General features: G+C 34.6%; 1 protein-coding gene and 1 pseudogene across 1 annotated transcript; both read left to right on the forward strand.

Moving 5' to 3' along the window:
- Positions 1-98: 98 nt before the first annotated feature.
- LOC114627032 (vomeronasal type-2 receptor 116-like) lies at positions 99-23222 on the forward strand. The gene is made up of 6 exons (XM_028774698.1): positions 99-304; positions 8206-8485; positions 8871-9674; positions 10358-10585; positions 11095-11218; positions 22303-23222. Exons 1-6 carry the CDS (start codon positions 99-101, stop codon positions 23220-23222), a joined length of 2562 nt encoding a protein of 853 aa, XP_028630531.1.
- LOC114627120 lies at positions 19803-19921 on the forward strand (annotated as a pseudogene).
- Positions 23223-24936: the final 1714 nt, after the last annotated feature.

Genomic DNA, 24936 nt, shown 5'->3' on the forward strand with positions numbered 1-24936 from the left:
AATGTGACACCTGGATGTGTTGATGCAAAATTAATACATGAGAGTCTCCCTTCTTGACTCTTCATGCTGCATTTTGCTCTCACACCTATCTTGATGACATGGCAAAGATGTTCTCCTTAACTGTTGTTTTCTTGGTTCTGAAGCTCTCATTTCTTTTTTACTGTTTGAGTGACCCCAGGTGCTTTTGGAGGATAAAAGACAAAGAAAATTATCTAGGAGATAAAGAGGATGATTGTTTATTTTCCATTTATACAAGGAATGGCTATGTGAAGAATGATTACTTCAGTGGGAATCTAGACAAACAGTAAGTGCATCTTTCATTTATACACAAATGCACATCAAGCATTCCAAGGATGTTGAGTGATAGATAAGGTTCTATGTGCCTCCTGACTATTTTTCTCTAGGCCATAACTAAAATTTATTTTATGTTTCATGACAGGCCATTTCCCTAATTATGTTGATTTTATGGTGTAGCTTGCTTTTTGTCATTTTTGAATCACAATACAAGTAAATGCTGAATTAATGAATAACATTATTGACCTTACTCTGAAAGAGATTCCCTTAATATGACAATTTCTATCTTAGGGTTTTATGTGATGCTCCTGAGATAAGTAATAAAAACACTGGTTTTGGTTTATTTCATTGACTACAAGAAAGAGATATTTTATTGTTTTACTAATGTTTCTTCCATCAGTCAGAATGTCCAATGCCTGCATAACAAACATCAATATATCTGGCCTGCCTTATACATGTATTGAAAAGATATACAGATTTAGGTCAAATTATGTATTTGTCATAATTTCAAAATTGTTGCCGATGAATTCTGTAGCTGAAATCACAAAAATCTCAATCAAAATGGGAAATTTTAATAGAACTATAGGTTGATATGATAAGGAAAGTGACTATTAGTAAAAAAAAAATACCTATTTGTGGTAAAATATAGCATGGAGAAGATAGTCTATTAGCCCTAATGAACTGATATAGATGAGAAAGAATTAAGGAGAAGTTGAGTAGATTGATAGTTTGAACAAGAAAATCTTCAGAAGTAAATATGTTATCCCTTCCATAACTTAGACAATTTGGAGGTAGGCCTTGGCTTAGATGTCAAAGAGAAGGTCTCATTAATCATTTTCATTTATTTTATGACCCACAGTCTGAAAATTGAATCTGCTGAAACTTTCAATATACATGCTTCCAAAAAAGTGTATGTTTCTCTTCCTATATTCTGCCTACATGATAAAAATGGCTATTTGGGTATCCAATATTATTTTATTAACAGTATTTAGATGTTTGTGTCATTATTATTAACACACTATAAGACTTGATAAAACAAGTAAATTTTTAGAAGTAATGTATTTCATAATTAATCCATCTACATGGTGCCTGGTGTGAGGTGGAATCTCAGGGTAGTTTTGATTACATTTCTCTGGTGACTAAGGATGTTAAACATTTCTTTAGGTGCTTCTCAGTCATTTGAGATTCCTCAGTTGAAAAATATTTGTTTACCTCTGTACCCCATTTTTAATAAGGTTCTTTGCTTCTTTGGAGCCTTACTTCTTGAGTTCTTTGTATATTTTGGATGTTAGCCATCTATCTGTAGGCTGCCATTTTTTCCTATTGATAGTGTCCTTTGCCTTAAAGAACCTTTTCAATTTTATGAGATCCAATTTGTCAATAATTGATCATATAGCTTGAGCTATTTATGTTCTGTTCAGAAAAATTTCCCCTGTGCCAATGTGTTTAAGGCACTTTCTCGCTTTCTCTCCTATTAGAGTCAGTGTATCTGGTTTTATGTGGAGGTCATAAACATTTTAGTGTTGAAAGTGCAAATATTACTGAAATTTGCCATTTACAAGACTAAATTTGTAATACTCTGATGTCTATGTTGACAGATCTATTCCAAATTTCTCCATTTCTAAGCAAACGTGTTCCTCATGTAGTTTCTGTTATTGTCTCTAATTTGGAGCTTTTCTGGTATTAAAAAAACCAAACAAACCAGAATCTCATTGTATTTATTTACTCTCTCTACTTTTTTAAATTTTTATTGGATATTTTATTTACATTTCAGATGTTCTCCCCTTACCCCATTCTCCCCCACTCTCGCCCAAGAACCCCCATCCCATCCCCCCTCCTCCTGCTTCTATGAGGATATGCCCCCAGCTACCCCCCTATCCCAACCTCCCCACACTTTTAAACATTGTTTTACATTGAATTGTACCCAATGTTCTTGTATCATACATTGATCTTAAGCTTGACACATTTGACACACTGTCTTAGGAAGATTAAGTTATTGGATTGTGCATTAAAGGGATTGTAATCATGACTTGTCGTGTATGTTTTTAACTGTTTCATTAAGCTATGATGTCAACTGATCTGGAAGCAAAGCAACGAAATGCTTTGAGAGTTTAAGTCTATATCTAAAATCTTTCCACTTTGAATCTGATTAATTGGAGTTTATTTTTATTGGTTCTTTGAGTGTCACACATTGTATCTTGATTATTTTGATCTTTTTCCTCAACTAATTCTTTGTACAAACACCTTTGTCTACTCACCCAATTTTTATACTTTATTTTCAACTTTTCAAGATTTATCAATACTACCCATGTATTTTCAGGTGTGAGATTTTGCACAAGCCTCTGGCTAAGGTAATCTTTTAAAGAAAATAGTTTCTCTTTGCTCTCAGTTAAAACCTGTACCTTAGGGTGGGATTTTCTGTTCAGTTCCACTTTGATGCTAGTGTTTAGTTTGACTTGTCCTTGAACTGTTTTAGGGAGTACACTTTTATTTTACTACTGTGAGTTTCCCTGTATAGATTCTTTGCCATATCCAGAAGATATCTATTCCTTGTATTCAACTTTTACCTCAATCTCTTACAAGATTTATGTTTTCCCAGTGATCCCTGATGTTTGGAAGGGAAAAAAGTTTACATGTTCCCTATAGTGCTAATAATTCCTTAGTATCTGGTTTTCCATAATGGTTTATTCTTCTTACCAGAGAAATAATGAGCTTTGTGTGTATGAACAGTATATTTGTTATTCACAAGTCTGTTGATAGTAATTAAAATCAATTAATTTCCACAAAAATGTTATGATAGCATCAATAGTTATCAAAAATATGCATATTTTAAAAAAATATTTTTAATTTCTTTCTTTTAAATTCCTAAAGTGTGGTTTTCCTTTCATCATGTGTTCTAACATTTTCTTTTAAAATTATCTTTAATTTTTTTTTTTTTTTTTACAATTTAGTCATTATCCCTCTCCTGGTCTGCCCTAAGACAGCTTCTCATTCAATTTCCTTTTTCCTTTCTCTAGGAAGATGTCTCCATGCCCTTCCCCACCCCACCCTGTCAGGGCTTTCCATTCTCTGGGCCTCATTTCTTTCAAGAGTTAGGTGCATCTTCTCTCACTGAGGCCAGTCCAGGCAGTCAGTCCTGTGCTGTACATGTGTCAGAGGCCTTGGAACAACTAGTGTATGCTGCCTCCTTGGTGGTTCAGTGTTTGAGAGATCTCAGAGGTCCAGGTTAGTTGATTGTGCTGGTCTTCCTATGGGGTCACTCTCCTTCACATCTTCTTCCAGCCATTCCTTAATTCATCAACAGGGTCCCAGACTTCAGTCCATTGGTTGGGTGTAAGTATCTTCATCTGTCTCAGTCAGCTGCTTGTTGGGCCTCTTGTAGAGTAGCCATGCTAGGTTCCTGTCTGTAAGCACACCAAAACATCAGTAATAGTGTCAGACCATGAAGCTCTTAAGATGGATCCAAAGGTATTCTGATCATTGGACCTCCTTTCCCTCACTCTTTTCTCCATTTTTGTCTCAGCAATTCTTTTAGACAGGCAAAATATTTGTTTAGAGTTTTTGACTGTGAAATAGCAACCCAAACCTTCACTTGATTCTTTGTCTTTCTACTGGAGGTGGACTCTGCTTTTAAAACTAACCCCCCTCTAGTATTGATAAATGTTAGACCTGCTCCACATTATAGTTGATTTTGAAGCATATCTTCACAGTTATTTACAACACGTCAGAGAATAATTCAAATGACATTTTTTGAGAAATGCAGGAATATTTTCCTATTTTTCCTCATACAAGTACCCTTGACTGTGTTACCTTTTTTAAAAAAATATCATTACCTATTTGAGAATTGCATATAATATACTATCAACATATTTAATCCATTCCAATAATTCTTCCAGATTTATGCATTCCACCATGCTGATTTGTGCAATCTTAAAAAAAACCATAAAGTCTAATTTGTACTGCAGATATGCTTTCATATTTATCAACTTCCATTATATGAGGTTTAAGTACTAAGGGGATGCAGTTTTAAAGATTATTGATTCTCCCTCATCAGTATTTTTCCTCATTCAGCATCTATCCATTGCCTAAATTAGTCCATAATTTAATTACATTCTATGCAGATATAAATATGGACTGTTATTTCTCATGTGTGTATATAGTGGGTATATATTAAATTAAAAGAGGCGAATGATGAAACAGAGCCTTCAAGTTTAAAAATTCACAATGTCACTTCACTTTTGTGATTAGAAGTAGAAGACACTGTGGTGAACTGAAAAGAAAATACTTATTAGATAAACTCCAGCCTTTTTACAGCTTGAAGAGAACTCTCACAACTGATAAGTAGACACCCAAGCAGATGTGAAAATGTGGTGTCATTGATGATGACAGAACAAAATCAACAATATTTTAAAAATGTAAAGCAGTGAATATTATATATAGAAATCATTATTAAAGGATTGTATAATATTTATGTTAGTATAAATTAAAGTCTATGATTTGAAAAAAATTAAACAAATTTTATTAAAGTGAATTTGATTTAAATGGTCATTTATTTAAATTTATGTTTTGTAGATATATAATTTATGATCTATATGTTTTAAGTGTTAATACAACATATATAGATATGTGTGTCCAATACCACAATCAAACTTAAAATTGAAGATTTCATTGGGAACCTTGAATGCTGTATCCTTCAACTCTTATCTTTTCAGAACCTTATCACTACCCTGTTCTTAAATCTATTTTCTGTTTCATACTTGTAAATTTGAATTTTTAATATAAATGAGATTATATGTTTGTGCTTTATTATGCTTTTTTACTAAGCATAATATTTTTCACTGTTATCTAAATTTACAGCATGAATCAAATTTATATTCACTTTATTGCTTATATAAAATATACTTTTAGTACAATATACTCAAATTCAGAATTTTACTCCCTCAATTTAAGATAATTTTCTAATTACCTCACATATTGACCCACATCCTTGCATTCACTCATTAAAACCTGTAGTATAAAGAATAGTAATAAAATAAGATAAAAGAAAAATTCAAGAATATAAAAAATTTAAACAAACAGAAAAGAAGTCCCTGCATAACCATTCTAGGTAGTAGATAATTCTCATTTCTTTTCACACATGTTAGATATTAGAATTATAATATGAATATATTGGCAGATAGAATGTTGGGTCTGAAATCTTTTCTTATTTGTGGTAGACACATATATTTCACTATGTTCAAGAAAAATAAGAACTGTAGAAAAGTTCAAAAAATGACAGAATTCTGTTAATAAAAAAATCATTTAAAAATTTATTAGTATTCAAGAGAAAAATGCACATGGTGTCTAATTTCAGAACATAAAGAAGTCAAAAGCGGAAAACAGAAACCTCTGTAAATGCTTAATACATTTGTATATATTAAATAAAAGAGTTTAAAAGAGAAGTAATAAAGTTCAATTTATCTAATACTTATGGGAGCAAATATGGAGACAAAAGAAACTAAAGGAGGGACCGTCTAGTGATTGTTCCATCTAGGTATCCAATCCCATGTGTAGTCACCAAAGGTAGATGCAGATGTGGATGTCTGGAAGTGCATGCTGACAGGAGCCTGATATAGCTGTCTCCTTAGAGGTCTGCCAGACTCTGATATTTTAAGAGGCAGATGCTCACAGCTAACCATTGAACTGATCATGAGGTTCCCAGTGAAGACTGAAGGAACTGAAGGGGTTTGCAGGCCCATGGATAGAGCAACAATACCAACCAACCAGAACTTCCAGGGTCTAAACTACCAGCCTGAGAACACATAGGGAGGTATCCATGGCTCCAGCTGTATATGTAGGGAAGGATGACCTTGTTGGGCATTGTTGGAAGAGGAGATCCTTGGTCTCATGAAGGCTGGACACTGAGTGTGGGGGAATTCAAGGGTGAGGAGGTAGGAGTGGGGTGGGTGGGTGAGGGCACATCCTCATAGAAGCAAAAGGATGAGAGATGGTGGAGGGGGTTTCTGGGAAGATGGGGAATTGGGGAAAAGGGATAATATCTAAAATGTATATAAAATATCCAATAAAAACAAATAAGGGGGAGCACTTTTTTTGTTTCTTCTACAGTATTTGATGAACGTTGCATTGATTGTACACCTTCCAATTGTGTTTGTGTTTTGAATCTGGCACATCAGTTATGGAGGTCTATCAACGAGCTTTTGTTTTAGTGCCCTGGGTATCACAGAACCTTGGTATTCTAAAAATAGCCTGCAAGTACTAGAAGTAATGAGTCAGCTTTTAAGCAGAAGCAAGAGGGTAGTGGCCTTCATTATTGCTGGTATAATAGCTTGAAACACATTAATTACCAGCACCACTGCTTCTGCAATTGCTGTGACACAAGAAGTTAAGACAGCTACTTTTGTTAATCATTTAGCAAAAAAATGTTACTAATGTGTTGAATATACAAGAGGATTTAGATAGGCATTTGGAAGAATGGATTGATGCTCTTTAACCTATTCAAATTATTAAACGGAGGTTCAGAGTTTGAGGATAAGGAGCCATCTTGAGTGTCATGTCAAATATCATTGGATTCATGTTATTTCTAAAATTTAAAGTGGTAGTCATTATAATTAGGAAAAAGTTTAAAGACACTTACAGTGTATTTGGCATAATTCTAGCACCTCTCTGGAAGTTTTAACATTATATAGTGAGCTAATGAATTTCAAAAATGTTGCTCTGCTTAGCATAGATGCAGTAGATACTGCCGATAAATAACCCATGGCCTGAGGTCAGTATTTCTCTTTTGGTCAAGCTTAAAGAAGGCATATATATAGCTTGATCATGCTAGCCCTTTTTGTCCTGGAATTACTTGTATTCCTACTCATCATGTTAACGGTTGTCTTTAACAACATCAACATGTTGGCAGCCAGAGTACATGGCTTGAATCTGAAAATGGACCCCCAGACAGAGTTATTAAATAAACAGGCTGGCAAGCCAAGGACAGGTAAGATTCTGCACAGAACCTTACCAACATAAGACAGAAATGCATTGCTTCAGATAATGCATATTCGATGACAGGTAAGGAAGGCAGTCTTGTCAGAACGACCTAAGACTGTCTCCGTCTTGTTTATGAAATAAAAAAGGAGGAGAGGCGGAGAGCATTTGGGGCTGCTTGGCAAGCATACATGGGCCAAGGTCAAGGAAATGGGGTGCTTGGCAGGAATATTTCATTGGCCAATGACAAGGAAGTGGGTTTTAGGCAGGAATCTGATGTTAGTCTAGAACAAAGAAGTAATTTTAGGCAGGAATATAAATATTAGGCTACAGCAAAGAAGTAATTTCAGACAGGAATCTAAATTTTAGTCTAGAACAAGGAATTAGGCTTCAGACATGAAAATGACTTTGGGCTAGGACAGGGAAGTAGGCTCAGATACTTTGGTCATCCTGATAAGCCCCTAGAAACTGTAATTACAGAAGTTTTCACATAATTGGGTTTAATTCCTTGCTTTTTCTTTGATTATTTGTGTTTATTGTCTTGCTTGTTCCTTGACTATTTTCATCTATTGTGTTGGTAGATCCTCAACCTAGTACTGAGCTTAATACTTGCATGTAATCAAAATGATATAAAAGCAAAAAGGAGGAGTGGTGATGGGATGGGGGTTCTAGAGAGTGAAAATGGAGAAACGAGATGACATCTGAAATGTAAATAAATAAAATATCCAATAAAAAAGGAAACTACAAAAAAAGCAACTTTAAAGCTGTTAAATTATTTTGCAGGACTCATATCCTAATATATCACAGTAAGTAACTGGATGACAATATCAATGAGTCAAAATAATCCAAGAATTCTTTGCTTAAATCACATTGAGCTTTATTTAAGATTACCATAGTTAGAACACATATTCCCCCATGATTGGTGTGCTCTGTTTTCAGGGTGACACCTAAGACCATCCACTTGATTTCCTCTGTTTATTTTGCCATTGAAGAAATCAATAGGAATATTCATATTTTACCCAACATTTCTCTACTAGTTAAGACTGAATGTAATTTAATGCTGGATCATGTAGAAGGAGGTTTGTATTTGAAAAGAAATAAAATTATTCCTAATTACTACTGTAAAAATCAGAGAAGATATTTAATTGCACTTACGGGACCTCTATGGATGACATCTTATAAATTTGGACCAATCCTGTACTTCTCCCGAACTCCAGAGGTAGGTCATGAGAGGTTAAATTTAATGAAATACTATCTTACCACAGTCTGAGTTTCTGAATACCAAGGCTGACTAAAAGTCCGAGAATTAATTTATATTTATTCTGAACAATCAAACATAAAAGTTTTATACTTTCTTTGGCAAACACCACAACTTTATGGCAAACTGGTGGGAAAGACAGCATATTGTTAAATGTTTTACCAGAACACTTAGTTTATCTATATTGTATTGCAGTTCACAAGGGGTTGGCAATGATTTTAATAATAAGGTGAAAAATCCATACTTTCTCACACTTATAGCATGTGCTATAGCACACTTAGATTTTATACTTAGCCTTATGCATTCCATCTTCTTCATAGTGATATTTATGGTCAATATCTTTCAGATTTACTGTGGTTATTTTCATTTTATAAGTGACCAGGAACAGTTTCCTCATCTCTACCAGATGACACCCAAGGACACATCTCTACCATTAGCCATGGTGTCCCTAGCAGTTCACTTCAGATGGAACTGGGTAGGAGTGATCATTACAGATGATGACCATGGAATTCAATTCCTTTCTGAATTGAGAGCAGTAATGGAAAGAAACACTGTCTGCTTAGCATTTGTCACTATGATAACATACAATCGAATATTATACCTTAAAATGATTCATACATATTATCATCAGATCATAATGTCAACAGCAAAAGTTGTATTCATCTATGGGGATAAAGAATCTCCTGTACAATTTAACTTCATACTATGGAAATTCAAAAACATTCAGAGACTCTGGGTCAGTGTGTCACAATTTGATATGATCACAATGATAGGAGAGTTCATGCTTAACTCCTTGTATGGGACTCTTATTTTTTCACATCAGCATTCTGAGATGTCTGGTTTTAAACAATTTGTGCAGACAGTGTGCCCTTCTAACTACAGTAATGACATTTCTTTGGCTAAACTGTGGTGGACTTACTTTAAGTGTTCTTTGCCACCACCTAATTGTAAAACACTGAAAAATTGTCCAACCAAAACCCTATTTGAATGGTTTTTTGTGCCACCCCTTGGAATGGCTATGAGTGAAACATGTGTCAACTTATACAATGCTGTGTATGCTGTTGCCCACTCACTTCACGAGATGCTTTTGCAACATGTAGACTCATGCTCAGGGAATGATGGAAAGGTACTGGAATTTGACTCCTGGAAGGTAAAAACTATTACCCTAATGGCAATTGTATCATAGAGATGGCATTTTTAGAAGATCAATAAATTAAAATCCATGTAAATAATTAACATTTTTTGTAAATGCACGTCTTTCTGTACTCTACCACTGCATAAGAGGCATATCGTGTTACTGTCATAATTTATGAGACAACCAGCACTGATACCCAAGTCAGCATTTCATAATTTTAGTCATGGTATTTTATCCAATATTTCAATCATACATATATCTCATGACTTTACCATTTGAAATATTTTCTCATAAAATTAGTAAATTTAGTTAAGAAAATAATTTTTTATTTGACCAAAGATTTCTAATTAATGGAATGAATAAATCTGAAATAGTTTCAAGTGAAATATTGAGTATTTAGTTCATCTTATGAACAAATACCACTGTTGGCAGAAAAAGATGGATTATGTATCATTACTCTCAAACCATAAAATTCATGTGGACATGTGTTTCAGCATCAAATCCAGTGAGAAACAGTATCTGTAAAGCCTAGGGAAACTTTACATGTATATGGAATGTATTTTGTTTTCTAGTACTGAATACATCTGATAATGTTGGACTTTAGGAGTGGACAATGGATATGAGAGATATTCCAAACTTTATAATTTCTGTACTAATATGTCTGCATAGTTGAAATTAAAATGACAAATGTGTTTTAGATGTTCTCTTTTCTGAAGACCATACAATTTGTATATCCTGCTGGAGGCCTGGTAAACATAAACCGGAATAAAACACTGGATACAGAGTATGACATTTTCTATATCATTGATATTCTAAAACAATATGGACTTAAAATGAAAATAGGAAGTTTTTCTGGTCATTTTCCAAATGGACAGCAACTTTTTATGTCTGATGAAATGGTAGAGTGGGCTACAGATATCAAGAAGGTATTTTAGTTTTAATATTTATTGGTTTACATGAAGCAAAATTATGTACAATCTTACATCCTTTAGTTTTGTCATGGAATAAAAAAATTAACATTTCCTCATTTATTGAATTATACCACACTAGATTCTCTCTCTCTCTCTCTCTCCTCCCGCCGTCCCTCCCCCCCCCACCACCCCCCTCCCTCCCTCCCTCCCTCCCTCTCTCTCTATCTCTCCCTCTCTCTCTCCCCCTCTCCCTCCCTCTCTCTCTCTTTCTCTTTCTTTCTCTCTCTCATATTTCTCTCTGTCTGTTTCTGTCTCTCATGCCCTCTCATAAATATCTCACAATACAAAAATCACCATATGTCCATAAAAACTTTATCTATGAAAACAAAACAATGTGATTTTCTTTAGAATATGATACATATATGCAAAAGGATGCTTTTCAATGAATTTCTTTTGTGAATCACTATAGCTTTTACCACATGTGTCAAGCTGTTTATTTTTATAATATTTCCAATTTTCCTCAGATGCTACCCTCCATATGTAGTATGCCTTGCAGACCAGGGCTCATAAAATACGTTATGGAAGGAAAGCCTGTCTGCTGTTTTGATTGTTACCCCTGCCCAGAAAATGAAGTTTCCAACATGACAGGTAAAGGTATATTTTCTCAAAGTAATGAAGTTGTTTATATCTTCCACATGCAGATAGTTTTCAAAAGTACTTTGTAGAAAGGGAATGATAAATAGATGTATAATACAGTAATATTGTGGTTTGAAATAATAGCTTGCTTTCTTGGACTATATTTTTTCTGATAATTTTAGAAACAATGAAACAAGATTTCTTCAGTGTACATAGATTTACACATATTTATAGTTGTATACTAATTTATAAAAGGCATAGATGCTCTGAATTTTTGTTTTTCAGAATCCACTGAGTTTTATAACAATCACTGGATGTTATTTGATTTGATCTCATGTTTTTGAAGTACACATTTTTTTAATTTTTGATGGCAGATCAATAGTATATTTAGAAGTTTGCATTTTCAATTGCCATCTCATTCAAAGCAGAGTTTGGAGTCTAACAAGTGGAACTACAAATAGCAGGCTTTATTCTACAATTCATATTTGGTATGCACTGAGATATCATAATTAAATAGGTAATAGTATCAACATTAAGGTTAATAAAAGCTTTGAAGCTCATTTTTCAAAGTAGTAGTGCAGTAGCAAGATGAAGAATAGAATTAATTGCTGTTGCAGTGGTTAGAAATAGTCAAGCAAATAACTGAAAGCTTAAGAACTAGGCAATTATATAAATGGTTACATATGGTTTGCATGTGAGGATTGTGAAGATGAAGTACGTATTTGAAAAATTACACAGAAATACTAACCAAATTTCATGAAACAACCCAGATATTACAATATTAAATGAAACCACTAGATTAGAATAACACATAAAAAAGAAAATAATAAAACATTATTCATTCAAATATTATTATAGCATGTGTATCAAAATCAAATAAATGGTTAAATTTATTGAATTTTGCATTGGTTGATTACAGGACGCTAAAATAAATTTTATTAAATTTGCCTTGTTCCTATATATTTTTCTTTTTTTTCTTGTAAATACAATCCTCTCTCATACAGTGCATCAGTGAATGTTTTAAATCCCTCTGCTCATCTTAGCTTCCTCTGACATCACGCTTTCCAAGAATCTTTCCCCCTATATTTCATCTCCAGATAAGTGTGGGCCTCCAAAAGAAGATAGTTAATTAGGATAAAATAAGTTACAGTAAGACAAGCCAAGAGTCATCATAACAAGGATAGACAAGGCAACCAAATAGGAGAAAATGAGTTTCAAGGGCCTGTAAACAATCAGAGATATAACTGCTCCCACTGTTAGGAATCCCACAGAAATGCAATCTATCTTCCATACCATATATGCAGATCACCTGTTGCAGACGTAGTCATGCTTCTTGCTAGGTGTATTTTTTTTGACTGCCATATGAGAGTCTTGCATATTTGAAATCAGAATATGGGATTTGTGTGTGAGTGTGGGTATGTGTTGTTCTGCATTCTCTCTGTATTTTTCACTGTTTCCTACCCTATTCTTCTGAAGGGAGGGACATGATGAAGATGTCTAGTTTAGTCTCTTTCTGCATACCTGGCTATTGGTCTACATACCTGCTTCTAATTGCTGCTTAACATCTGATTCCAGGATAGGGAATATATATATATATATGTATATATTGTATGTATGTATGTATAATATTCTGAATAATTCCTTAACTTTTAAAAAGAAAAGTTAAGTACTATTTGATATTTGCAGGTTGTCTGGAATATTCATTCTCTGGTTATAACCATCTAGTTAGGGTTGCACATGGACTCCTTCTTATGGAGTAGGTATCAACTTAAATCAGTCATTTGTGGGTCATTTCAAGTAGTTATGAGATACCATTGCTCCAGCACATCTTGCAACCTGGATAGATTTTAGGTGAATGGTTTAGTGCATGGTGAAATGTCTACGTTTATGTTTTCATATCCTGTAGAAAAAGGCTTCTCACCTATACCAGCTACACTATCCATGTTCAATAATCAGAGTCAAAGTTGTCATCAGCAATGAAGCCACTCTAACATGTTTCAGATGGTTATCTTCTGACCAAGCGTCATCATTGGTTGTTTACAGATTTTCTTGTCACCTGGTCAATCAAAAACTCAACCAATTTTAACCCAGCACACTACTTTCCAGGTTGCCAAAGATCACAAGTTTAGCCTCTGCATTCTCCATTAGTAGAAGGCTTCACTAAGGCCATCCTAATAGATTCTACATTCTAAAATGCTTCTACTGAACTATATTTTTACATGGTTAACCAAATACCTTCAAATTCCAGCTGTTCATTCTTCACTCTCCTTTCATAACCTACAACAGACCACTTACTCTCCTGTCTTCTGCCCTCAACAACAAAAAGGCACTATCCTAATCCTATTCCTCATTCCAATAAAACTCCTGCTCCTCTGTCTCTAGACTTATTCATTATCTAGCCCCTCTTGTTCAAGGTATTGTTTGTATTTATCATTTACATAACAGTGAATATAAACTTTTAGATGAATAATACTACATCTGTTGGTATAGGTTATGTGACTCAGGATGACTTTTTGTAGTTCCATCCATTTTTCAGGATATTTCCTGGTGTCATCTTTTTAAACAGCTGAGTAATACTATATTATATAAATGTATGCTATTTTCTTTATGTGCTCTTCAGTTGAAGTACATACCCTTGTTTGTAGTTTCTATTTTGATTATAGCTACAAAACCATAGTTATGCAAGTGTCCTTGTTATATGAGAGAGTACTAGGGAAATGTACAAGACTGGGATAGCTGTTTTGGGGGATATATCTATTCCTAGTTTTCTGAGAAATAGCCATATTTTTTTTTATCATAGTTGTTCTCTAAGTTTATATTCCTATCAGCAATGGAGACATCTTACCTTTGCCACACATCCTTACCTACATGAGCTATCATCTGTGTTATTGAACTTGGCCATTTTGACAGGTTAAAGATTGAATCCTAAAATGGTATCGATTTGCATTTCCCTAATGGCTGAGTATGATGAAACTCTCTACGTGTTTCACAGCCATATGAAACTCCTCTGTTTTAAATTGGATTTTTCTTTTGCTACCTAATTACTTGAAGTCTTTCTATATTTTGGATATTAACCCTCCTTGAATGTGAAGAGGGTAGCAAGATTTACCAATCCTTAAGCAGTTGTGTTGCCTAATTTTTGTTATCCTTTGCTTTATAGTAGAATTCAGTTATATAATGCTCTATTATGAATCATTGGTATTAGTGCCTGGCCTATTGGTGTTTAATTTAGAAAGTTATATCTTGTGTCAATGAATTCTTTTGATGATTTTATTACATCAGGTACAATGTGTCTAGTTTTATGTTGAGGTCTTTAATCCAATTAAACTGGAGAATTGTATATGGGAAAAATGTGGATCTATTAATATTTTATATTCAGACATCACATCTACCTTAACCCACAGCATTTCTTAAAGAAGCCTTTTCCCTGCACTGTGTATTCTGGGATTCTTTATGCAATATCAAGGGTCCATAGGTATGTGATTTTATCTCTTATCTTCAATTCCATTCTATTGATCATAGAGCCTGGTTTTACTCCAATGTCATGCAATTTTTATTATTATAATTCTATAGTACAATTTGAAATAATAAATGGTGATACACCCAGAAGATCTGTCATTGTTCAGGGTATCTTGGGTTTCACATGACATTAGGAAATGTTCTTTCAAGTTCTTTAAAAATTTATGTTGGTATTTTGATGGGATTGGTTGGATGTCTATGTTGAAGTTAAATAGATGACTATTTTCCTATACTATTTAACTGATCCAAGACTCGGGTAGATCTTTCTATCTTTTGATAGTGCTTAAATTACTTCTTTCAAAGATTTGAGGTTTAAGTTTTCCATACAAATTTCATTTGGTTAGTCATAGTTTCCATAAGATATTTTACATTATTTAAGTTTATTATGAAGGGTGTTTTTTCTCTAATTACTTCTACAGTCAATTTGTCATTTGTGTATATGGAACCTACTGATTCTCTCTCTCTCTCTCTCTCTCTCTGAGTGTGGTGTGTGTGTGTGTGTGTGTGCGTGCGTGTGTGTGTTAATCTTGTATCCAGCAACTTCGCTGATAATTTATATCAGCTGCAGGAGTTCTTTAGTGGAATATTTAGGGTTACATATGTTTAAGATCATATCATCTGCCAGTGATTCTTTGACTTCATTTTCTCTATACTGTATTGTCCTATTGCTGTAGCTAATATATCAAGTACTGTAATGAAAAGATAGGGAAATAGTGGATCTGATCCTTATTTTTATTAACTTATTTATTTATTTATTTATTTATTTATTTATTTATTTAATCAATCTTAATGCTGCACCCTTCCTGATACCCATGTCAAAGAATCCCTACACTCACCCCATCACTTCATCTTTGAGAGGTTGGGTCCCTGTGGTTATCCCTTCACTCTGGCACAACTTCTGCATCTTCTCCCATTGAGACCAGACAAGGAAGTCACGGAGATTGAGCTGCATGTCTACTATAGATTTGAAGTGGGCCTGTGCCCACCTCATGTATGCTCTTTAGTTGATGGTTCAGTTTCTAAATGCTTGCATGGGGAGCAATGGAGGAGTGATCCACTTTGTTAACATCCTCACCAGAATGTGCTGTCACTTGAATTTTTTTTTTATATTAGCCATTTTGATGTGTATTAGATGCAATCTCAGGGTCATTTGCATTTGCATTTCCTTGATGACTAAGTATGTTGAAATTTTGTTTTAATGTGTTGTCACTATTCAAGATTCCTTTGTTGAGAATTCTCTGTTTAGGTCTGTACCACATTTCTAATTGGCTTACTTGGTTTGCTGATGTCTAACTTCCTAAGTTCTTTGTACATTGTAGATATTAACCCTCTGTCATATGTAGGGTTGAGGAAGACACTTTTATAATCTTTAGGCTGTCCTATTGACAGTGTCTTCTACCTTACAGGGCCTTTCAGTTTCATGAGGTCCTATTTATCAATTGCTAATCTTTGTACCTGGACCATTTATGTTTAGTTTAGAAAAAATTTGTTTCATGTTCCAATGAGTTCAAGTCTATTTCCCACCTTCTCTTCCATTAGATCTAGTGTATACAGTTTTATGTTGAGGTACTTGATCCATTTGGACTTGGGTTTGTTCAGAGTTTGTCCACTCTGAACAAATATGGATACAATTAGACTAGAACCATTCGTTAAGAATACTTTCATGTTTCCATTATATGGTTTTGGATTCTTTGTCAAAAATCAAATGTCCATAGGTTTTTGGTAGTTTTGCCTGGACTCAACCCTTCGAATAATCTGTCTTTTTCTACACTATAATCATGCAATTTTAAGTCACTATTACTCTTTAAAAGTGATTGAGGGATGCTTTTTCTTCCTGAAATCCTTTCATGTTAGATTGTTGTGTTTTGTTTTTTTTTTACCTTTACTGTTTGGCTATTTTTTCTTCTGTTTTCTTTTTTGTGTGAAATTAAGAATTGTTTTTAAGGTCTCTATAAAAATTGTGTTAATATTTTGATGAGAATTACATAATTGCATTGAATCTATACATTGATTTTGTCAACATGGCCTATTTTACTATCAGTCCTACCAGTCCCTGAGCATGGGAGATTTTCCCATCTTCTGATATTTTATTCAATTTCTTTCTTTGGAGACTTTAAGTTTTTTCATATAAGTCTTTCTTTTGCTTGGTTAATGTTTATTTTATAATTTGTGTGGGTATCATAAGTTGTATTGTTGCCATAATTTCTTTCTCATCCAATTTATGGTTTATTTAAAATGGGACTACCATCTTTTTTTGAGGTAATTTTGTGTCCAGCCACTTTAGTGAAGGTGTTTTTCAGCTTCGGCACTTCATCTGTAGAATTTTTGTAGTCACTTATGTATGCTATCATATCATTTGTGAATAGACATATTTTGACTTATTCCATTTCAATTTGTATCATCTGCATCTTCTCTAGTTGTCATATTGCTCTAGCTAGAAAATCAAGTACTAAGTTGACGAAATGGGAAGAGATTCAAAAATCATTGTCTCCTCACTGATACAAGTGGTATACCTTTAAATCCACTTAATGTGGTGATATCTTTCACTTGGTGTATTTTCATTTTATTGTTTGTGTATACACTTTGTTCCTCACTCTCTAAGACTCTTAAAATGAAGGTATGTTGAAATTTTCCCCAAAACTGTCAGTATCTAATGAAATAGCATTGTAAGTCTTTTTTTTTCAGTTTTTTACATGATGGATTATGCTTATGGATTTTTAAAATATAAAATATCCCTGAATCTCTGACTAACCTGATGACCACTTCATCATGGTGGATGATGTTTTAAATGTGTTATTTTGATTCACAAAAAACAAAACTCACTACAATTTTGAGTTGAGAATTTTTTCATCACTGATCATAATGGGAATTTGCCTACAATTCTATTTGCTTGTTGAGTTTTTATGTAGTTTAGTTACCCAGGTTACCATGTCCTCATAAAAATAATTTGGCAGTTTTTCTTTTGTTTCAAATTAGTGGAATACAGATGAGCATTGGTATTTACTTTACCTTGAAAGTCTGGTAGATTTCTGTGCTAAAACCATCCAGGCCTAGGTTTTGCTTTGTTGGGAAATGTTTAATGAACACTTGTATTTTTTTTAGGGATTATAAAAGTATATAAATTGTTTCCTTGCCTTCATTTAACTTTAGTAAGATGTAACTGTGTAAAAAATCATCAATTTCACATAGATTTTCCAATTTTGTGTAGTACAGGCTTTTCAAGTATCACTTAGTCATTCTTGGAAATGCCTCAATGTCTATTAAGCACCCCAAATGAAACATAGTTAGTGGTAGATAATAATTCAGGGTTTTAGATAGGGAAATTAATTCTAACACTGTGAAGGGTAGGCAGCTGCCCAGGTCTGGTGCTAATTAAGGCTTATTCAATGGATAAAGCCTGTGTGTGTTTTTTATCCAAGAATAAAATACAATGTTGAAAATATTTTTATAATATTTGATTATTTTGCTGTTGCTGTTGCCCCTCCCCTCAGTCCCTCTGCCACCAATCCACAATCAATTCCTCCTCCCCCTTGCCTCCTAGATGATGTTCCCTTCCCCAGGGTCTCAGTGTATGCTGCTGATTTGTTGCTCAGTCTCTGGAATCTCCTCTGAAATCTGGGTTAGTTTAGGCTCCTGGTCTTCCTATGAGGTCACTCTCACTTTCAGGTTCTTAAGTCTTTCCCCTAATTCAAACATAAGAGTCACTGACTTCAGTCCAAGGGTTGGGTGAAATTGCCTGCCTTTGTCTCCATCAGCTGCTGATATGTCCTCTCAGAGGACAACCATGCGAGGCTCCAGTCTATAAGTATAACATAGCATCAGAAATAGTGTCAGGCCTTAGTACCCCCCTCCGCCATGATATGGATCCCAAGTTGGGCTGGTAATTGGACTGTCTTTCCTTCAGTCTCTTGTCAATTTTGATCTTTGAGTTCTTTTAGACAGGAACAATTCTGGTCATAAATTTTAACTGTGGGTTAGTAACCATGTCCCTCCAGTTGAGTCTCTGACTGTCTACTGAAGGTAGTCTCTTTGAATTCCCTCTCCCCAGTGTTGACATTTTTTGCTAAGGTTACCACCAGTAGTAAGTCCTGAGAGTAGCTAACCTTTCAAGTCTCTGGTACTTTCTAGAGGGTTCCCTAACTTCCACCCTCCCAGGCTGCTTATTTCTATTCATTCTATTGGCTCTGTGGGCTTCTCTCCTGCCACCCCATATCTGATCGTTTTCTACTTTCCCCTCCCCCTGCCCTCTCCCCATGTGTTTCTCTCCCTCTGCCAACTGTGATTATTTTTGTTCCTCTTCTAAGTGGAATTGGTACTTTCTGCTGTTGGACTTCTATTGATCTGTAGGTTGTTTCCTAGGTATTCTTTACTTTGTGAGTAATATCCACTTATCTGTGAGTACAGACCATGTACTTCCTTTTGTATCTGAGTTACCTCACTGGGGATGATATTTTCTACTCCCAGCCATTTGTCTGCAAAACTAATGATGTATAGTGTTCTGTTATGTAAATGAATGACATTTTCTGTATTCATTCTTTATTTGAGGGAGATCTGGGTTGTTTCTAGCTTCTGGCTATTACAAATAAGGCTTCTATGAACATCATGAAGCACATGTCCCTGTGAAATGGGTATAGTGTATTTTGGCTATATACCCAAGAGTGGTTTAGATGAGCTTCCAGGTAGAATTCCAGTTTTCTGAAGAAACACCAGATTGATTTCGAGAGTGGTTGTACCAGTTTCCAGTCCCAACAGCAATAGAAGAATGTTCCTCTTTCTCCACATCCTCAACTAGCATGTGCTGTAATTTGAGTTTTTGATGTTAGCCATTCTAATTGGTATGACATAGAATATCAGGGTCATTTTGATTTGCATTTCCCAAATAACTATGGACTTTGAAAAATTCTTTAAGTGCATCTAGGACATTCAAAATTCATCCATTGTAAAATATTTTTTCAGCTCTGTATCCCATTTTGTTAATTGAGTCATTTGGTTCTTGGAAGGTTAGCTTCTTGAGTTCTTTATATACTTTGGACATTATCCCTCTGTCAGAAGTAGGGTTAGTAAAGAATTTTTTTCAGTCTACGGCCATATCACCCTGAACGCGTCCGATCTCTTCTGATCTCGGAAGCTAAGCTGGTTTGGGCCTGGTTAGTACTTGGATGGGAGACCGCCTGGGAATACCGGGTGCTGTAGGAAAAAAAAAAGAATTTTTTTCAATCAGTAGGTTTTCAATTATTCCTATTTATGGTAACTTTTGTCTTACTGAAGCTTTTCAGTTTCATGAGGGCCCATTAATTAATACTTGATCTGAGAGTTTGATCCATTTGTGTACTGTCAGGAAATATCCCCCTGTGCCAATGAGATTAAGACTTTTCCCACATTTTCTTTTTTCTTTTTTAATTTTTTATTGGATATTTTATTAATCTACAATACAGATGTCATCTCCTTTTCCCATTTTACTTCTCTAGAACCCCTTATCCCATCACCCCTCTTCCTTTATGCTTTTATACCATTATAATTGCATGCATGTATTAAGGTTAGTTCTAGGTTAAGAGTCTAGCAATACAATAGATGCAAATAGTCAAGGAACAAGCAAGACAATAAACACAAATAGACAAAGAAACAATGAGGCATTAAATTCAATTACATGAGCACTCCTGAGTTAACTGTTTCTAAGGGCTTATCAAGATGACCAAAGTATCTGAACCTACTTCCCTGTCCTAGCTTAAGGTCATTTTCATGTCTGAAGGCCACTTCCTTGTTCTAGATTAAAATTTAGATTCCTGTCTGAAATTACTTCTTTGTTCTAGACTAAATATAGATTTTTACCTGAGATTACTTCTTTGTTCTTGCCTAATGTCCGATTCCTGCCCGAAGCTTACTTCCTTGTCAGTGGTCAATATCATATTCCTGCGAAGCAGCCCATTTCCTTGTTTTTGGCCAATGTCAGATTCTTGTCAAGCAGCCCCAAAGGCTCTCTGTCTCTCCCTCATTTTTTATTTTATTAATAAGATTGAGGTCATCTTAGGTACTTCTGACAAGAATGCCTTCCTTACCTGTCATGGAATTTGCATTACCCAAAAGAATGCTTTTCTGTCTTATGTTGATAAAGCTCTGTGCAGAATCTTACCTGTCCTTAGCTTGCCAGCCTGTTAATTTAATAACTTTGTCTGGGGATCCATTTTCAGGTTCAAGCCATGAACCTCGGTTGCCAAAATGTTGCTGCTGTTAGAGAAAATCTTTATCATGATGGACAGAAATAAAATCATTCCCAGGAATAAAAGGACTAGCATGATCAAGCTATATATGGCATTTCTGAAGCTTGAAGAAAATAGAAATACTGACCTCAGACCATGAGTACTTTTATCTGCAGTATCTACTGCATCAACGCTCAGCAGAGCAACATTTTTGAAATTCATAAGCTCTCTGTATATAGTAAAAGCTTCCAGATAGTTGATAGAATTGTGCCAAATACATTGCAAGTGTCACTGAACTTCTTCCTAATTATAATGACTACCACTCTAAATTTTAGAACTCACGTGAATCCAGTGGTATTTGGCATGACACTCAAGATGGTCCCTTACCCTTCAATTCTGAACCTCCTTCCAGTAACTTGAATAGGATAAAGAGCATCAATCCGTTCTTCCAAATGCCTATCTTAATCCTCTTATATATTCAACACATTAATTAGTAACACATTTTGCTAAATGATTAACAAAAGTAGCTGTCTTAACTTCTTGTGTCATAGCAATTTTAGAAGCAATGGTGGTAGCAATTAGTGGAATTAAAGCTATTTGTCTGGTGTTAGTTTGGAGTACTTGATCCACTTGTACTTGAGTTTTCTGTAATGTGATAAATATGGATCTATTTTCATTCTCCTACATAGAGAACAGCAGTTAGGACAGTATCACTTCTTGAAGATGATTACTTTTGTCTTCTTTGTCAAACATCAATTATTTATAGGTATTTATAGGTTTATCAATGATTTATGATATACCCATGAGCCTGAACTTCAAAATTCTAAGTTTTTATTGTCTATCATTTTCTCTAATGATTTCTCTCTCAAAGGTAAGTTTCCATAATAAATGATAAAGACTATAAATACGTGTACTTGTAAGAACAGATATGTAGAAAAGAATTTGGGATTATAATGTTTTAGTAAAATGGTGATTGCAAGTTCTTTTCTGAGACATGGATTAGAACAGTTTATATGTCCAAATATCTGCTGAATATAATAGGTAACACCAAACTTTTTGCTGACACTTATCCTTCTATATCCATATTTTGAATAATATACACAATTATAAGTGAAAATTGTGTGACTGTGATTGATTAATCTAAGGCATATTATTGTGGACACATAAAAATTACAAATGTAATAAACATCTTGAGTATATTAGATACATATGAACAAAAGCATAAATAAAAATAGAAGCATTGGAAATTAGGATAATATATTATAAAGCTACCATATGTAAGTTTGCAACAAACACAATATGTAAGCTTAATTAAGTTTAGTGTATCTTGTGATTATTCAAGAAAAAATAAATCTGATAATACTTCCCTTCGTTTACTAGATATGGATCAGTGTGTGAAATGTCCAGAGGATGAGTATGCCAACACAGATCAAACTAACTGCCTCAAGAAAGTTGTGACCTTTCTAGATTATGAACAACCATTGGGAATGGCTCTTGCTGGCTTGGCTCTGTGCTTCTCTGCTCTTACAGTTATTGTACTCTGTTTCTTCTTGAAACACCGAGACACTCCCATAGTCAAGGCTAATAATGAAACTCTCAGCTATGTCCTACTCATCTCTCTCATATTTTGTTTTATGTGTTCCTTGCTCTATATTGGTTATCCAAATATGGCTAGCTGCATCCTGCAGCAGACCACATTTGCCATTGTATTCACTGTGGCTGTCTCTAGTGTTCTAGCAAAGACAATTATTGTAGTACTAGCATTTAAGATCACTGTTCCAGGAAGAAGACTGAGGTGGCTGCTGATTTCAGGGGCACCTAAGTACATCATTCCCATATGTACCATGATCCAAATGATTCTCTGTGGAATCTGGCTGGGAATTTCTCCTCCATTTGTTGATGCTGATCTATACATGGTACATGGACACATCATCATTGTTTGCAACAAAGGTTCAGTGATTACTTTCTACTGTGTCCTGGGATACATGGGTTTCCTTGCTCTAGGGAGTTTCACTGTAGCTTTCCTGGCCAGGAATCTGCCTGACACATTCAATGAAGCCAAGCTCTTGACATTCAGCATGCTGGTGTTCTGCAGTGTCTGGATCACCTTCCTCCCTGTCTTCCATAGCACTAAGGGCAAGGCTATGGTTGTTGTGGAGGTCTTCTGTATCTTGGCCTCCAGTGCAGGGATGCTTCTTTGCATATTTGTGCCAAAGTGCTACATTATTTTGTTGAGACCACAAATGAATTCTATTCATGAGTTTAGGAAAATGCATGCAAAATCTATAAATATTAATTGATTGTAACTGCTTATTTAGTACACCAAACATATCCACATGATCACCAAAATGATTACTATGTACTATATCATTATATGAGTTTCTACCATTAAAAAAATATGGAAAAAAAACCTGGACATTTAAATCTAGCATATTACCTGGATGCCAGTCTATTGGATTAAACCATGTAATCAGGATTATGTAATTGTACTGTTTGGTTTCTGAAAATTCTTTCTTGGGTCTACAAATAAATTCATTTGATACCTATTTTTCAGTAGTAATAGTATGCTATTATTAGATTCCAAGAAAAGTTATTATTATGTGGATTGTATATATAACTAACATAGTGTGTTTATAAGGGAAACATCTTATATGGATTTAGAACTACAAGGTAATCTATAAAACATACTTAAATAATTTTCAATGTGAAGTGGTATCACAGGGCTTGTGATGATAAGAATAGCAAAAAAGGCTAAAAGGAGGATGCTTGAATCTCACTCAGACTAAGAAATAGAATAATCACTGAATGTGGATGGAGGGAGGGAACTGGTTGAGAAAGAGAATGTAGTGGGGATTAGGGGGATCAGGTGTAGGGACAGATAGAGAGAGAGATACAGGTCAGTAAATAAAACTTGGAAGTAGGAGGGGAGGAGGCATCTCTATGATGTGTCAAATACTGTGATGAGGGAGGCTCCAAGGAGTCTAAGATGATGATTCTAGCTGAAATTCCTGGCAGAGTGGGATTTAGAGGCTAAAATGACCATTTCCTACCAACAAGCAGGACACACAAAAAGAATTCAAAGGGATACAAATAGAAAAGGAAGAAGTCAAAATATCACTATTTGCAGATAATATGATAGTATAGTCAAGTGGCCCCAAAACGTCCACCAGAGAACTCAGAAATATGATAAGCAACTTCAGCAAAGTGGCTGGATGGAAAATCAATTCAAAGAATTCAGTAGCCTTCCTCTATGTGAAAGATAAACAGGGTGAGACACAGATTATGGAAATGACACATTTCACAATAGTCACAAATAATATAAAATATCTTGGTGTGAATCTAACCAAAGAAGTAGAAGATCTGTATGACAAAAACTTCAAGTCTCTGAAGAAAGAAATTGAATTAGATCTCAGAAGAAGAAAAGATCTCCCATGCTCATGGATTGGCAGGATTAATATAGTAAAAATGGCTATCTTGCTGAAAGCAATCTACAGATTCAATGCAATCCCCATCAAAATTCCAATTGTATTCTTCATAGAGATAGAAAGAGTGATTCTCAAATTGATTTGAAATAGCAAAAAACCCAGGAGAGTGAAAACTATTCTCAATAATAAAAGAGCTTCTGGGGGAAATCACCAACCCTGGCCTCTAGCTGTACTACAGAGCAATAATGATTTAAAAAAAACTTGCATAGTATTGTTACAGAGACAGGCAGAAATATCAATGGAATAGAATTAAAGACACAGAAATGAGCCCACATACCTTTGGTCACTTGATTTTTGACAAAGGAAGTAAAACTGTCCATAATAGTGGCTTCATAGAATGAATTTGCTGGTGTTCCTTTTGTTTCTATTTTGTAGAATAGTTTGAAGAGAATTGGTATTAAGTCTTCCTTGAAGTTCTGATATAATTCTGTTCTAAAACCATCTGATTCAGTGCTTTTTTTGGTAGGGAGACTGTTAATGATGGTCGCTATGTCCTTAGGGGTTATGGGACTGTTTAGATGGTTTATTT

The sequence above is a fragment of the Grammomys surdaster genome, unplaced genomic scaffold (genome assembly GCF_004785775.1).
Source record: "Grammomys surdaster isolate TR1022 unplaced genomic scaffold, NIH_TR_1.0 242, whole genome shotgun sequence".
In the NCBI taxonomy this organism is placed as follows: domain Eukaryota; kingdom Metazoa; phylum Chordata; class Mammalia; order Rodentia; family Muridae; genus Grammomys; species Grammomys surdaster.

Excerpts from the sequence above, each read along its gene's own strand:
- LOC114627032 (XM_028774698.1), top strand. The coding sequence starts at position 99 with ATGGCAAAGATGTTCTCCTTAACTGTTGTTTTCTTGGTTCTGAAGCTC. Across the intron at positions 8,486-8,870 it reads ACTTCTCCCGAACTCCAGAG|ATTTACTGTGGTTATTTTCA; the intron begins GTAGGTCATGAG and ends AATATCTTTCAG. Across the intron at positions 9,675-10,357 it reads TGGAATTTGACTCCTGGAAG|ATGTTCTCTTTTCTGAAGAC; the intron begins GTAAAAACTATT and ends AATGTGTTTTAG.